Raw genomic sequence first — 17,022 nt, 5'->3', positions numbered from 1 at the left:
TCGAAACAATCGTGTCATTGGCTTGCTTGATGGCACGTCTGATTTTTTCGCACGTGGCTGCAATAGCGCCATCCGGAAACCCCGCCTCCTTCAGTCTTTTAACTTGGCAATCAAAACTATAGTGCCCGTCAAGTGCGTGCACGATCGTCTGCTATGATCCACCAACGCATAAATGTGGGTATAAATGTGCGTTGGCTTTCCTTGAAGAATAAAGTTGGAAGTAGCGCTCGTCCTGTCACTCTCGTCTCCGTCCTCGTCTCTTTGCGCAATTATTTGTTTCTACAGTTATGTACCAACTAGCCAGCAACCAAGTCTTGTTACACCAACGCAGATCGGCAGCCGAAGGTAGGTAGCGCCACCACACGGCCAACCCTTCAGTGCAAGGACTCTAGAGCCAGGGAGACCCATAATACTCTATGCCAATAATAATGCAGACTTGCAGTGCATTGTTATTAGCGCATAAGGTCGAGCCTGTTATCCGAGAGTAGCGCTGCAGTGAAAGTTTTGTTTAAGACTGAACAAGAAATAAATTAAGCTTTCATGCAAGACCAACGCTGTATGCAGACGACGCCGATATATTAACGTGTACAACTTCACAATAATGCTTAGGCTACATAAATTACCTTAAAATTTTGAGCGAGTATATATGCGCACAAATCAAACAATTTTTTGTTCCATTTCCCCGCGACTGGGTCGTTTTTTCCGTAATAGTTATGTTTGTACATGTCGCCAAGGGGGATCGACGCTGCAGCCTGCAGCGGAATCGCCATAGCTATGATTAAAGCGTTCCGTGTGCAACCGCTGCTAAAAGGAAAATTTTGCGCGCGCTTTGTGTCACCGGTGTCACCGTCATCCTTCTGAAAGTGCCCGAGCGATATGAGTGCTTACATACTAGTGAGGTGGGCCAACGAGCCGAAGTGGGATGTTTATCCTCTCAGAAGTTTGAAGTCGGCAGACCTTCAATGCCGTCGGACCGATGATTATAGATACGCGAACGTCATGACGGAACCCGTCGATGTCGAATGGACGGACGGAAAATGTGCTTCGGCGTTTGTTTTGGCCGTTGGTAAGTGACATTTCTTTGTACTGATTGTAATGCGCTGTTAGGCCTCAGGGCCTGGCTTTCCGTCACCGGGTGGATTGCTGGGCATTGTTCGGTTGTGCCACACGCGAAAACGTTGTTCAGCGTTTGTTCAAACCTTCACGTGAAGAAGGTGGAGCTAAACAAGAAATGCTAGCATAACTTGCGAGGAATATGTGTATATTTATGTTTGTTTTTGACGTGGTGGTGGAATAGTTCATTTGTTGTGGTCACTTGGTTCTGGACAGGCAGTCGAAATGCACCTCAGTGAACCTCTAAATTTGAGTCGGCGGGCCTGCATTGCCTACTGAACGATGACCACAAATACGCAAACGAGATGACGGAGCCCATTGATGCGGAATGGAAGGACGGCAAATATGCTCCAGCGTTCGTTTTGGCCGTTGGTGACATTCCTTTGTACTGTGCGTGTAATGCGCTGTTAGGCCTAGGGGCCTGGCTTTCCGACACCGGGCCGTGTGCTAGGCATTGTTCGGTTGTGCCACGCGCGAAAAACGTTGTTCAGCGTTTGTGCAAACCTTTACGTGAAGGTTTCAATAGCACCTCAGTGAACCTCTACATTTATGAGGGGCGTTAATTCACCTCTTTAGTCGGCTACTTGATTTTTTTATGCATGGTCACTTGCGCACTGCATTCCTATTTCGGAGGTTTTCTTGCCACCTGCTGGTGCCTCCTTTTTCGTCTCGCCAGCACGAAATAGCGCCGCTGTATGTTATCATTAGCCCTCTCGGAAGGCTGTCATTTTTGTAGAGTGCATTGATAGATGTATTTTATTAAAATGACGTTTCACTTTTTAGTCCGCTTCTACTTCTGTTGCTACGTTGGACAACATGATTGTCCTGAAAAGTCCTTAAATGTAAAATCTTGTCAGTTTTTCTTCATTTTAATGAAAATATGTTGCAGTGTTTAAATATTATCAGCATGCATGTATCCAAATTTCGGCACTGCGTTTCGGTAGTCGTGCTTCGAAGTTTACTTGTTCTAGCCTACATAGGTACTTGAGCAATGCCTGACTTCGCTTCTAATAAAATTTCGTACCTTTTTAATTTTTTTTATTTTTTTATTTGATACCTGCTTCGCCTTTGCAGGCATTACTGCAGGGGGATACATAAAAGTATGAAATTTGAGACCAAATAACAATGTAATTAATCACACAAAGCGCTGTAAAAACCATCATTAGAAAAAATGGATACAATCATAGGCGGAAGATCATTCCACTCGAATTGATCTAACAAAAAATGAATAGCGCAAGGCGTCGCCTTTAAAGGAAAGTTCGTTTACTTTATGACTGTGGTCCCTTCTTTGGCATATGTAGGATGGCGCTTGGATATACTTTTCCTTTTCGATTCCTGTTTTCGAATGGTAGATATTATGAAAAAATTTCAACCTGCGGTTTCGTCTACGATCTTTCAAGTCTTCCCATTTAAGTTCACTTTTGCTTTTTGTCATGCTAAGTTGACGATCCCAATTACCTAAAACAAATCGCACTGCCCTATTCTGTATTTTTTCAAGCATATCAGCCAGCTCTTTGGTATACGGAGCCCACCAAACACATGCGTACTCTAACAATGAGCGCACATGAGTGAATACAGTTTCTTTAAGTTAGATAGAAGTTCCCTGAAATTTTGTCTTAGAAAGCCCAAAGCACGTGCAGCCTTAACTTTTATGTTGTGAACGTGTGTAGTCCACCTCAACCTTGAAACCTGTCCATCAATAAAGTAATTGCGAAATGTTCAAGCTGAAAATGTGCCGTATACGTGGCGAAATTTCAGGATGCTGCTTAGGACATATGCAGGCGTAAAATAAGAGTCTACAAAAGAAAAAGTGCCTCTGCTTGCTTCACTAAGTGTAACAGGCTTAATCCAATCATAAAATAAAAAGGGCCCAATTTAGGTGAATGTAATAAAGAAAAAATACTTTTGTGATCTATACAAAAGTTTGTGCATTTCACGTGACCCCTGGAGTGTACCCAGTCCACTGCACTTTTTTTTACTACTACCCGAGCCTTGCCACATGTTGTTTTCTTGTAACTGTACAGGTTCGAAGTGGGCTTTGAAGTGAATTTGCAATTTGCATGTACAGCTAAATTTGCGGACCATGGGAGTCGGGGCCAAAACTAACCGATTCGTCGTCTGGTTGCATGGCGCCTGCTGTCGAGACACACACACAGCGCAGGCGCGGCCAATCAGTATTGCATGGATGCTACTATCACTTGCTTCTTAGTGACTACCCCACACTTCGATAAACCAGCGCCAGGGAAACATAAGCTGGTTAGGGCAACACTGCCTTGCACCGTCCTTTGTCTGAAAACGGTGGGACTCGCCTGATATGCGGACTTGCATGTAAGCACGAGATAAGTACCAGGGCACCAACTCTGCCAGCGGAGCAGTGTTAATGCCGATTACGCGAGCATGCTGTTTCCACCAAAGGTGTGTTCACCAGCAGCCTGTAAAAAGCCAGCGACTATCCCCTGGTGCCGCTTTATCGGAGCACGAGGCAATCGCGAAAAAGCGACCGATATTGGCATGGGTGTAACACTGATAGGCCGTGTCTGCGCTGTGCGGGGTCTCGACAGCAGGTAGCGCACAAACAGGCGGCGCAGCAGTTAGTTTTGGCCACCGCTCCCATGGTCCGTAAACTTGAGCTCATGGCTGTACCTCTGCAAATCTATCTTTTTTTGCCAATTTCAGCTTCGCAGTGTCAGGCAATGCTTCATCCACTCTTGGTGCACGCAGCAGGGGAACTGTTATTTAAAATAGCAAAGGGTAAGACTGAATGAGGGTAGTTAAACACCCTAGCATTTTGCAGCCTGTGTGTGGGATATTTCTTAACCGCAGGTTTCTGAAAGTGCTAGTATTGTAGCTTTTGTAAATTTGTACTAGGATTGACCCCGATTTCTGGCTTAACTCTCCAGGCACGGCTGCTGCCATGGAACGCAAGCGCACGAAGCTTGCTCAAGCAGCACCCGCAGAAGTCCCCCTGACCGAGTGCACTGCAGACCCCACAGAAGACTCCACAACTGACAAGGTTAGTCATTGTCCAGATATTAGGGAAAAAAATTGCAATCATATTTTCATCTCTGCCACGGTGTTGTATATGTTCACAACTTGTTCAATGCTTGTTGAAGGCATTGCAGGTCGGGTGCTTTTATGCACTCATGTTTCAGTACTACTTGAATCCCTTGTTTCCCTTGCGTCCAGTTCTGAAGCGTTTAATATTCCCATTGCATGAGAAAGAAGTCGTGGACACTTGTGCTCGCTGAGTGACAGGGGCACTCTGCACAGAGCCACAAATATTGTCGTATGTTTTTGTCAGCATGCATTTAAATAAGCTGGAATGCAGTCTAGATTGATTTGTAGCCTTCCACTAAGCCTCGCCTTGTAGCATAGCCGTAGAACCTGTATGTGAAGCCCTAATTTGACACGAGCCTTGTCGCAGCGGCGTGTGGCAGACACTCCTACCAAAAGCATCTCAGCGTTGGCTTGAGGGAGTAAAGTGGCATTTGCCAGTTCACTGTTATAACCCTATGCCTTGTACGTATCAGTGTGGCCGTGGGCTTCATTCTGGCTTTTGACGATTAAACCAATTCTCACCTGAAATCTTTGGTAGCCTTCCGAAAACATGGAAGAGCAGTTTGTCTGAAATACTTTCGATTTCGGAAGCTCCCGTGCTGTTACTCTAGCCAGTCAGAAATATCTGTGTCCTCGCCTCTCACAGCCGCATGTAGCGTTTACGTTAAATTTGTCTCAATTTCCCATTTTTGCACTGTCGCTATCATTTATAGAACGTCATTTTGAAAATGGAGACTTCTCCAGCCACACGTCCATTAATACTATATCAATTCATGATAGTTTTTTGTTGGCATCGGCCAATTCAGCAAATTAGTCGTCCAGTGTAGAAGCAGTTTCGAAAATAAGTTTGTACGCCACCACCCTTTTGTTTTTCTTATGTTATAGCTTCTTTAATTGAAGTTTGTGTTAAAATTTTATGCTAACCAGGCCGTCTCAGTAGACCATAGTTCACATGTCTTCATTGTCTTTTTAAACTAGCATTGAACATTGCAGGTAATGTACAACAATGCGTACTTATTCAATGCCATTTAATATCGCGAGTCACGGGCTTTGCCTTGCTCACTTTTTCACAGCGCAAGTGCAGCTGCAGTGGAGCGCAACATCTGGAAGAAGCGGTGCAGCAGGCCGAAAACCTGGAGGGCCGACTTGAAGCCGCAAAGAAAAAAGTAAAGCTGCTGAAGGAAGAGCTGAAGGAAGCCCGCCAGTTGCTTGGTATGCAAACATCTTTCATTATGGAGCTCTTAGATTAGCAGTTCCAGGCTCCCCGAGAAGCAATTCAGCTTTAGTTTTTCCCATATATTCCTGCAGCATGGAGAATCCTCGGACTTCCTGTGGACTACTGCAAATTGAAGGGCTTGTTTGTAAAGGTGCAGAAAGAAGGGGGGGGGGGCTTCTACAGGGCCTGTTGCCTGGATTGCAAGCTTTTATAATAGCATTTAAACACAATGAAGCATGTATACCTTTAACTGCTTGTAATTTAGTTCATCCCAAATGACAGGTATAACATTTCATTGATATGTGTAGCAACATGTACTATTTGGCTGCTAGATGCAGTAGTCAGTCGTTCTTTCAAACAAGATTGATGCAGTACAAAAATGGCTATACATCGAGATTTCAGTGCACGTTAGCAATTCCCAGGTGGTGTAAATAAATTCATCAGTGTAGCCAAGGTGTAGCTTCGGCGTGTGAACGCACAATATTGAAAAAGCGCCCAGGCTAAGTTGAAAAGAAAGGGCTGCGGCTCGCTTGCACACGACTCTAATTTCGAAAAAAAAAGCTAGTGGAAGGGAAACAGGAGAGAGGAATGACAGCTTAAATGGTTTATTTATAAGCAAGCCAGACATTGTTCATCACCAAGCAAAAGGCATGAGCTATGAAAAGTGCAATCTATTGTTTAAAATGTTATTCAGCCTTCAGTAACCCTTCAACTAGCTATGTTGTATGTTGATGAACCATATATCTTAGTTTTGATATCTGATCTTAGAGGTACAACAGGCATCTTGTATGTTGCAGTTATTCTAATCTACCTTGTTTGTAAAAGATGGGAATCTCCCCGCACGGGGCACCTTGAGTATTCATGGTGACGGTGTTGGCGACACCACGGACCCCGAGCCCCCAACATAAACTGTAACCTACCGTGGTGATGTGTTTAAAGGTGAAGGGTAGAAGCCTCAAACGGTGGCCGTCGGAGCCCAGGTCAAGCTCCGGCGGATGGGCTCCCTGTCTGTTTACCAGGCAGGGAGCTCCGGGACCTCTCAGGCTATCAGGGTAAGGTTTGAGAAGAAAGTACCCCCGTCCCCTGCTTTTTTCTATGCTGTATGGAAAATTCAAAACCCCCCTCCAAACGTGATCGGTCCCTGAAAAGGGGCCGCACCGAAGTTTCTTTCCCTCCACTTTCAAGTATGAGCTTCCCAAAGCCAGACAAATACTCCCGTTTCCTTGTTGTCGAATCTCTTGATTCAGCTCGCCCTCTTGCTTCACAATCAGTATTTTTAATTACAAAATACCTTGATGGAATAATTGGGAAAACCTACAATGCCAAAAACAACGCACAGGTGAAGTCCTTGTTGAAGTAAAAAACCAACAGCAGGCAACCACACTTCTTGGTCAGAAGAAAATGGTCGATCTGGACATCAGGGTCACACCCCACCGCAGCCTGAATAGCTCGCAGGGTGTGATCTCTGAGGCAGATCTTCTTAATGAGACAGATGCCGACATTCTTGAAGGTCTAAAGGATCAGGGTGTCACAGCCGTGCGCCGCATCACGATGCGTAGAGATGATAAGGTAATCCCCACGAAACACATTATCCTGACCTTCAACTGCTCCTCACTTCCCGACCATATCAACGCAGGGTTCATCCGATGCTCCATTCGTCCTTACATTCCAAACCCGCGCCGCTGCTTTAAGTGCCAGCGGTTCGGGCACGGAACCAACTCCTGCCGTGGTCGTCTGACCTGCGCAAAGTGCGCTCAGCATGATCATCCTTCCGATAATTGTCCATCGTCAACCCTCACCTGCGCCAACTGCCAGGGACCCCATGCCGCCTACTCTAGAACGTGCGAGAAGTTTAAGCAGGAGAAGGCGATCATTAATGTGAAGGTAACTGAGAACATCACCTTCCCAGAGGCGCGAAAGAGGTTCGCCTCTTTCCCCCTGGGGAGGTACGCCGACGCGGCTCGCCGGGGGGCGGAGCGGCGTCTGGTGTCCACAGGGACCCAGTTCAGCGAGTCTGACCTGGTCCCTCCTCCGCCCCCCCCTGGGGTGCCTCAGGCAGCCCAATCCGTTGCCACGCCGCTTGCTGAGGCAGCAGCGGTTGTGGTGACAACCTCTTCTGTGGGAACCGGTGCGGCTCCCGCCTCTGCCTCCCCGTCCTCCAGTGCGTTGGAGGTTGCCGACCGGATGGACACCGGGGGCCCCGCATCGGCTCCCGCCGCCACCGCCCCTCCCGTGCCACCTCTGGTGCCCCGGACGCCCTCGGCGGTGGCAGCTCAAACAAAGGGCTCCCGAAAGGGGGCCAAGTCCGGGGGGGCCTGGTCCGCCGGGCACCCTTCTGGCATCCGACGAGGAGATGGATGTCACGCCGTTCCTGCCTGCTACGCAGCGCAAGGAGCGGCCTCCGATGTCGAAGCATACAGAAAAGCCTAAAAATCCTAGAATAACAGCCCCGAAAGACGACACATGAACAAACACACACACACACTCCAGTTATTCTTAAACTTAAATAATGGGAACAGAAAACATCATCCAATGGAACTGCAGAGGCCTCCTTAAAAATCTTGACGATGTGTATGAAATTCTGCATGCCAGTCAGCCAAGTGTCATGTGTCTCCAGGAAACCCACCTCAATTCTAAACAAACAAATTTCTTAAATAGGTACATGGTTTTCAGAAAGGACAGGGTTGGCTGCACACACTCTTCAGGAGGTGTGGCAATTGTCGCCCGGAAATCCTTAGCCTGCCACCCTGTCACTCTGAACACTGTCCTTGAGGCTGTAGCAATCCGTACGATAATATTTAATAGGTTAATAACGGTATGCTCCATTTACATTCGTCCTGATTTTGCACTTCTGAGCTCTGATTTCGAGGCGCTGGTTGACCAGCTGCCCGAACCATACATACTAACAGGCGACCTTAATGCGCACAACTCTCTTTGGGGCTCCTCCAGAACGGATGCCCGAGGTCGCCTAATAGAGAAGTTTCTTACATCTTCCGGAGCATGCCTTTTCAACAAAAAACAGCCCACATACCATAACTTAGGACACAATACATACTCTCATCTTGACTTGGCTATTGGTTCCGCAGTTCTCTTTCCATGTCTTGAGTGGGGTGTGGGCACGGACCCATATGGTAGTGACCATTTCCCCACTTCATTAACGTATATAGGTATAGGCCCGAGCAGTCCATCTTCCCACAACCGGTTTAATGAATCCAAAGCAAACTGGAGTACATTCACAGAAACATCTAAACTACACCACACAACCATAAAACACCTACACGTGGAGGAAGCCGCCCAACTCGTCACGGCACACATCCTCGACGCCGCCGAAAAGTCCATTCCCCAGGCCTCCAGTGGGTCCCGCAGCCCAAGGAGGCCCTGGTGGAACGAGGGCTGCAGGCGGGCGCGAGAGGCCCAGAACAAGGCGTGGGGTGTCCTTCGCCGGTACCCCACGTCAGATAACCTCATTTCTTTTAAACGGGCAAAGGCTTTAGGGAAGCGAGTGCGTCGTGAGGCGAAAAGGGAGAGTTGGCGCACCTTCCTCACCTCCATCAACTCATACACTGATACACACATAGTCTGGACACGAATACGCAAGCTGAAAGGACAACAAAAAAACAGCCTGCCCCTGGTTAGCACAACAGGGGACACACTCGAAGACCAGGCCAACACACTTGCACAACACTTCGAACACGTGTCCAGCTCATCACACTACACAAACACTTTCATGAAGCACAAAACGTCTGCGGAAAAGAAGTCCCTGCGTGATAGCAAGAAGTCGCACACTTCTTACAATTCTCCTTTTTCAATTCATGAGCTGAAGGTTGCTCTGAGCACATGTAAGCCTTCAGCTCCAGGTGCAGACAAAATCACATACACCATGATACAACACCTACACCCAAACACTCTTGAAACACTCCTACATCTATACAACAACATATGGCTTTCGGGGCACATTCCTCGCTCTTGGAGGGAGGCCATAGTAGTGGCTTTCCTGAAGGAAGGAAAGGACCCTTCCTCTCCTGCTAGCTATCGGCCCATCGCCCTTACAAGCTGCCTTTGCAAGCTCTTCGAGAAGATGATAAACAGGAGACTTGTGTACTTCCATGAGTACAACGGCCTTCTCGAGGGCTGCCAGGCAGGCTTCAGGGCGGGGCGATCTACAAATGACCAACTTGTCGCCCTTGAATCATACATAAAGGACGCTTTCATCCACAAACAGTTTATCACAACGGTATTTTTTGACCTTGAGAAGGCCTATGACACCGCTTGGCGTTACGGGATCCTAAGTGACCTAAAGTCTTTCGGTGTTTCGGGCCATATGCTCAACACCCTTGCTAGTTATTTGTCCGAAAGAACGTTTCGCGTGAGAGTAGGTAGCGCACTCTCAAGAGTTCATGTGCAAGAAAACGGCGTTCCGCAAGGTGGAGTGCTAAGCTGCACTCTGTTCATAGTTAAAATGAACTCCCTTGGGAAGGCATTGCCACCTACGATTTCTTATTCAATGTATGTAGACGACATCCAGCTATCTTTTAAATCATGTAATATGTCCATCTGTGATCGTCAAGTCCAGCTCGGTGTCAAAAAACTTGCCAGCTGGGCAGACAAGAACGGTTTTAAACTTAACCCAGAAAAAAGCACCTGTGTTGTCTTCTCCAGGAAGCGTGGGATCCATCCGGGCCCAGACATTATCCTTAATGGCGTTTCGATTCCTGTGAGGAAGGAACACAAGTTTTTAGGTGTGGTGTTGGATGAAAGGCTTACACTCATCCCTCACATTAAACAATTGAAACATAAATGTCTAAAGGCTCTCAACATTCTTAAAATCTTGTCCCACCAGTCCTACGGAACGGATAAGCAACTCCTGTTACGTATTTTCACAAGCCTAGTGGGGTCTAGATTGGACTATGGGAGTGTTGTTTATGGGTCAGCCACTAAAACAGCACTTAAAATGCTCGACCCAGTGCTTCACTTGGGGCTTCGCCTCTCTTGTGGCGCATTCCGTACGAGCCCTGTACAGAGTCTTTACGCAGAGTGTGACAAATGGTGCTTATCACACCAGCGAACCTATGTTGACTTGTTATATGCCTCAAAAATTTCATCAATGGACAACCATCCTTTTAAACCGGTTTTTAATGATACATCCACATCAAAGCTGTTTTTAAATCGCCCATCCATTCCTGTTCCCTTCTCGCTCAGAGTGAGGGCCGAGGTCACTATTCATGAGGTCTCCTTTGCAGACACATTCAAGTCATCTATCACTGATCTTGTAGCACCATGGCATCTTCGTCCTGTTGCATGTGACCTGTCTTTCTTAAAATACAATAAGAACAGGACACCAAAAAGTGGGATTTTGCAGCATTTCATGTATGTGCAGGATAAATACAAGGCTGCAGAGTTTTTCAGCGATGCATCGAAAACGTTCACTGCAGTGTCTTGTGCGGCGCATGGGCCGAATTTCGAAGCATATGGAACAATGAATGTAAAGACAAGTATTTTTACGGCAGAAGCATATGGCATTTTTCTTGTTGTAAATCACATAGTTGAACATCATATTCCTAAACCCATCATCTATACAGATTCGCTGAGTGTCGTCCGTACATTATCATCCGGAAAGCCATCGAAAAACCATGTAGTTAACCTTGTCTTGAAATCAATTGTGTTGGCATATTCTTCAAACCTTCAGGTGACTGTGTGTTGGGTGCCAGGCCACTCTGGCATCGGTGGAAATGAACTGGCGGATGAAATGGCCGCCAATGGTGCACTCCGAAACACAGTAGACATACCAACACTACCTTACACAGACCTCAAGCCACACATAAGACAACACTTGCGCAGAACATGGCAAACACACTGGAATGAACAGACAGACAACAAACTACATGTAATAAAGCCACACTTGGGACGGTACACATCTGACTCACATAACAGACACATGGAAGTCGCCTTGGGTAGGCTGCGGATAGGGCACACCCATGCAACGCACTCGTATCTGCTGACGGGATCTTCTAGACCCCAGTGCGGCAGGTGCGGAGAGGCCCTATCCGTAGTGCACATACTAATCACATGCAAGGCACTTCACAGAACACGTTACAAACACTTCAGAGAACTTTACAGACAACATGTTCCCCTACATCCATCAATGTTTCTAGGTGACGATGCAATGGTTTCTGTGAAACGTGTCTTTGACTATTTGTCAGATATCAAGTTTTTAAACCTCATTTCCTATCACGCATAATCAAATCTGGCCCTATACACCAGCCATCACCATTATCTTTAATTGATTTTACTATGTTCGGCTTACACGTTGTTATGCCTACCCTTGTGAGGTAATCACCTCTCTTTATTAAATAACCTCTTCTTTGGCGCTCTTTGCCCTCGTTGGCCTTGCGCCATTAAGCACTAACATCATCAAAAGATGGGAATCTGCTTTGTCGCACTCTTGTCATGCGTATAATGAATCCTTGATCTAGTGTCTAGAGATGGTAAGGTTATATACGGAAAACTTGCCCTTTTGGTAGTTCATAATGCAGTGTTGTTTGAATGTATTCTTCAGATGTGCCGAAGCTTGTGAGAAAGCTCGTGCAGGCCACGTCTGCGCCTCCCGCTGCAACGGTGGTTGCACCCCAGGTTAGTTTTCGTGTTTCAATTTGTCTAGGTTCCCACTGTTGCGCTGAATTCCCTTCGGCATCTTGATACAAACGCCGTTTGTACTCGGCTAAAAATAGCATCTGCACAAATTGTGTGCTGTCTGCAGAGTCGGCAGTTTACATCGGGCATTTGTGAATATTCGTTATTTTTTTCTCTGCATATTTGATAAAAAACTACGTTGTCCGAAATTCTCTTCGGTCAGAATCCCGAAATTCGAAAAGGTCGAAGTATTTGGCTGTAGAAATGAAGGTTAGGCTGCCTTTTCCTTGTAAAAACTGCCGTGTGGGGTACGTGCTGTGTGCAAGGCCCCCCCCCCCCTCCCTTTTTTTTGTCACGATTCTTGCCTTTCATAAGCTGGGCTCTGCTCTGCTCCGATAGCCAGCAGGAGCGCCATTGCACATGCTGGACGCGCTAGGCTGCTAGCGTCCGCTTTGCTCGCCAGGCTCGCTGAGCGCACTGTCGAAAACAAGGTGGACCGTGAAAAATGGCCAGCTAAAACTCTATGCGCTTTCCAAAGCGTGTCGATTAGTGGCCCCCCGACGATTGTCGTGCATAGGATTGAGAGAGGGGAGGCGGCGGTCGGCATCCTGAGTGCGTGCTGATATAATGGTTACATTAGCTTGGCTTACAACATTGGATTTCTATTTTTCTGAACGTAAAGCCAAGCGTGCGGTAGTATTGGGCATCTGATACTTCTTAACCCATTTGCTTCAGAAGCCGGCGATCCGCCATCCTCTTCCGCCAAGGCCAAACTCCAATAAGCCGGCGATTTGACAGGCTCCGGAAAGAGCGATGTTTTGAAAAAGCCCCGGTAAAAGGCGCTTATCTTTACACAGTTATCGGGTTGTTTCGTCTTTTTCACACCAGATGGACATAGTTGTCCAGTATTTTGAGCATGGTTGTTTAAAAAAAAAAACGAAGTTGGCGGATGTTTTTTCTGTGGAGCCATTCGCTGCGTCGGTATGTAGCGTCGGATACACGGCGTCCCAAAAGAAGAAAACTCGCACATGCGAGGAACTCCTCGAGGTGCTATTCGAAAGTGATGGCAAAAGTTACTGTGGTTACGATCGAGCAGCTACTTAAGTAGCACCGATGAAGGGGTAACCACATGGAGCGGCAGCGACAAGCGACAGCGACAATTGTCACTCAGCGTAACTGAATGGATGCGGTGGGCTAGTAGAGCGACGAGCTGTCGCCGGCACTACGGAATACACTGTCGCCGGGCGCCTCGGTCGCTGTCGCTCACTTCTGGGAGCGTAATATGCAAGCGACAGAGGCGCCCGGCGACAGTGTATTCCGTAGTGCCGGCGACAGCTCGTCGCTCTACTAGCCCACCGCATCCATTCAGTTACGCTGAGCGACAATTGTCGCTGCCGCTCCATGTGGTTACTCCTTTAGAGTGTCGGTGAAAACAGAAGTGATTGTGAAGGCAATGTGTGTGCGTCTCGAGACACTTCTCTCTCGCAAAGGGATACAAGGAGATTTTTTTACATTATGGACATCGCTGTTAGTGTCGCTGGGAGTGTGAGGTATGTGGAGTGGCACTTCACATGCCCCTCTGCTTCAAGACCTTCCACACTCTCAAGTTACTTTTGAGTGCAATACTTCCGGAAGATGTTCCCAAACAAAATGAAACATAGTGTCCACGTGCGAGTTACATAGACGAAGTTATTGAGGTTTATTTACGACACCACGCAGGGCAGTTCGCGGGGGCGAAAGTTGCGGGGTACAGCTTGCGAGAACGGACGTCGAAGCCCTGCAAGCGAATGGGTTAATAAACAAAATGCGGCAACTAGACGGGGCCGTCTTTCTTTTTCTTTTGTTTGTTCATTAAGTCTGCAGTTCATCTTTAATGGTTGGAGCGTTGTAATTTCAAATAATAGATTCAAATCCATTCTCTTCGGAAAGCTGTAGTTAGAACAAGACCTTTTTTTATTGAACAGCCGCTTGCTTAAAATTCGTATTTTGTGCGACGTGGTCTGACCATATTGTACAAAATTCCATTTAATCTGTTCTGTTTCCTTACTTTTTTGGTCTGCTATATCTGTATAAAGCTTTGCCCTGTCCCTCCTACCCTTTAAACAATGTATTCCTTTAGTTTTCAAATATATATATATATATATATATATATATATATATATATATATATATATATATATATATATATATATATATATATATATATATATATATATATATATATATAATTTCCAATGTAATGTCATGTTTGTGTTCACTAGCTCCCACTCCTTCTAAGGCCCCTCCCTAATTGCTGCAATACTGTAGGCCTGCAATACTCTACAAATAAACGTGCGCTCACAATGTTAGAGGCCTCTCAGAGCAGCTCTAAAGCTAAGTAACCATCTGTCGGGTCTTTTTACAAGGCTTTACTCCCAGGCCACATGATGAAAATATCCGAAACGAGTTCCAAAAAAGGTTTCCGACAATTTATTACCCGTCGACGTTTTGCTGTACATTTTTGTTGTATTTAGACCTCAAAAACTGATATTAGTTGCCCTTAACTGCCCCAAAATTAACTTCAGTAAGGCTTGATGATCTAGTTGGTATCTGCATACCAACTTTTTTTTTCTGTTGTGAATAATCTTCAGTTAGTTTGCGCTTCCCTCGTTCTGTACATTATTTCCACTCTGCATTTGTCCCCTGTACTGTAACAGCGCTCTCCCATCAAGTGTGCCCAAATTTGACTTTTTAGTGCTCCGAAATAAGTTTTTTTTGTGCTCCAAAAATTGCTCTAAATTGTTGTTTATCAGTAGCATCACTGAATTAAGATTATCGCTCCGCTATAGCGTTAGGTGTATGCCCTTTTGGATTGGTGCATCATTGATAACTAGTTATGAGCCTTCAATCCCGCAGACGTGTAATTGTTTTTCAGTAATCGACCTGTTTCTCCTTAACATGTTGACGCAGAGGCATATGCAAGTTGTTGAAGCTGATGGTCGTCAATGCCGAGAAATTTGCTGCTTCGTATACTGTTCATAGTTCCCCCTCTGCTGGATGCATCCTCATAAGAACCATTACTGTCTATCTTTACTCCTTTCTTTATAGGTGGACATAGGGAATGGGGTCCTGGTGCCACAGAGCCTGCTGGCCAGGATTAAAGCCAGTGCAGGCAAGCAGCCCACAAGATATGCCCGGGAGCTTCTGCGGGCAGTGTTCACGGCAAAGGAGCTGGCCGGGTCTTCTCTGCATGGGAAGGCTTGCAACGCCAGGAAAGACGTTGCCACGAAGAAGGCCCTGGATCCAGAGAGGCTGGACGCCGTGCTGTGTAAGAGCATAATGCAGGCCCCCCTCTCCCCCCCTTTTGTTGGTTCGCTTTTCAAGTTCAACTTACTTCGTGCTTTTGAATTCTGAAGCTGATGCTAGGAGGCTCTTCTGCGTATTTAAGCTATCAGCTTTGGCAGGTTAGACATATGGAAGAGGACGTGGGACACTGTGCTATTTAGAACTGGTGCTACTCGAAAGGGCACTATATAAGTAAAATTCTGCAGCAACAGCGGAATTAAAACTTGTAGCAGGTGGATAAAAATAAGCTTGCATACAAGCTGCAGATTTAAAACATTGCCTTGTGTCCTGTACAATTACCAGATAAGTGCGAAATTCCTTTGTGCATTAGTAGCAGTGAAGATAAGCATTTAAAATTAGATCTGGCAAAGATTTGTCAGCTTTATGGATCTTCCTGGTGAACTGTTTTTTTTTTATAAACGGAGATGTTTTGAAAATCGGGGTAACAGCCACAGTGTATGCCCAGGTGACCATTCTTCCCATTTTCCACATTGTGGTAGTTTTCGCAAAAATTGGTGTTGAGACATTCCTGTCTGTGTTCATCACAAGGTAACGGCATTGAGTAGACCACACCTTCTGAACAGGCCGCAAACAGTGTTTGGTGTCTGGTCTGCAGCTGCTGTTTAATTGATGAAGCTGGTATCCGACAGGAGTCGATATGCATTTTTTTTGATCAAAACTTTGTTTTTGTTCTCTGAAAGAAGCTCCATCTCGGCAGAACGTTGGGCAGTACTCGTGCAATTTTCCAATGCAAATGTAGGCCCTGATCAGTCTCGTCAGTGACTCCATAACCTGTGTACGATTTATCGTTGCTAAGTGCACGTGACGAAGTTTGCATCTTCCTTAGTTGTCGGTTGGTTGCTCTGATCCTTTGGCTTGGAGTATCGAGGCGGAGGCCACCCCAGATCCATGCAAGAGACGTTGCTCTCCATCTGAACACTTTACTCGATCTTGGAGCAGCAGGCAACCCTGGTGCCGCGCCACGTCTGGCACGGCTACTGTGAACAACCAGGTTACTTCAACAAACGGTGGCCTCTAGTTCGGACATGCTGGTATGCAGCCAAAGTGCAGTGAAGTAGAGGCTGTACAGTGGCCCCTCGTATTCCAAACAGCTCGGTGAACTTTGCCGCGCGTGATCGGGGGTGTTGTCGTCTTGGCCTCGGCATCGATTCCGAGCTGCAAAAGCAGCGCACATGGTTCCTATACCACCAATAGCAGTCTCCGTTTTGGCATGATACGGTATGATATGATGTTATGTCGCAGTGGAGGAAGCAAGAACACCACATCTATCTAAACACTCCAACAACAAAATGCTGGCTAGGCCTTGGTGCGGTGGCTGCGAAGTTGCAGAATTAACTCTGCCGACTCTGCAGATAACTGACGCCGCAGGTGGTGTCACGTGATCGCTTGCCGCCAGATCTTAGAGTCTGGGGTTGACGCTCCGAAAGAACCAACCGAACACCCAAACGCGCAGCCACTTTCCAGAGCGCTCTAAATTTGCTTTAGAGCGCTCTGGTTAATTGGTTGCAACCAATTAACCGAATACTGCTGAGCCCAAGGACGCGAGTTCGATTCCCGGCCGCGGCGGCCGCTTTTCTGATGGAGGCGAAAAGCAAAAACGCCCGTGTGTTCGAGATTTCGGCGCACGTTAAAGATCCCCAGGTGGTCCAAATTAACCCGGA

At 46.6% G+C, this 17,022-nt stretch overlaps 1 protein-coding gene across 1 annotated transcript; it reads left to right on the top strand.

Moving 5' to 3' along the window:
• Positions 1–791: 791 nt before the first annotated feature.
• Positions 792–15,906, top strand: LOC144153909 (uncharacterized). The gene is made up of 6 exons (XM_077685705.1): positions 792–1,066; positions 4,014–4,126; positions 5,244–5,382; positions 11,943–12,016; positions 15,104–15,323; positions 15,890–15,906. Exons 1-6 carry the CDS (start codon positions 877–879, stop codon positions 15,904–15,906), a joined length of 753 nt encoding a protein of 250 aa, XP_077541831.1. The 5' UTR covers positions 792–876.
• Positions 15,907–17,022: the final 1,116 nt, after the last annotated feature.

This window comes from Haemaphysalis longicornis, unplaced genomic scaffold (assembly GCF_048455015.1).
Source record: "Haemaphysalis longicornis isolate Haplotype H1 unplaced genomic scaffold, Haemaphysalis longicornis Haplotype H1 scaffold_1, whole genome shotgun sequence".
Classification (NCBI taxonomy): Eukaryota; Metazoa; Arthropoda; class Arachnida; order Ixodida; family Ixodidae; genus Haemaphysalis; species Haemaphysalis longicornis.
The sequence above is the reverse complement of the archived record's forward strand: the minus strand, read 5'-3'. Positions and strand labels throughout refer to the sequence as shown.

Coding starts and splice junctions, on each gene's coding strand:
- LOC144153909 (XM_077685705.1), top strand. CDS start 877: ATGAGTGCTTACATACTAGTGAGGTGGGCCAACGAGCCGAAGTGGGAT. Junction 1,067..4,013: donor GGCGTTTGTTTTGGCCGTTG/GTAAGTGACATT, acceptor TTAACTCTCCAG/GCACGGCTGCTGCCATGGAA. Junction 5,383..11,942: donor GGAAGCCCGCCAGTTGCTTG/GTATGCAAACAT, acceptor TGTATTCTTCAG/ATGTGCCGAAGCTTGTGAGA.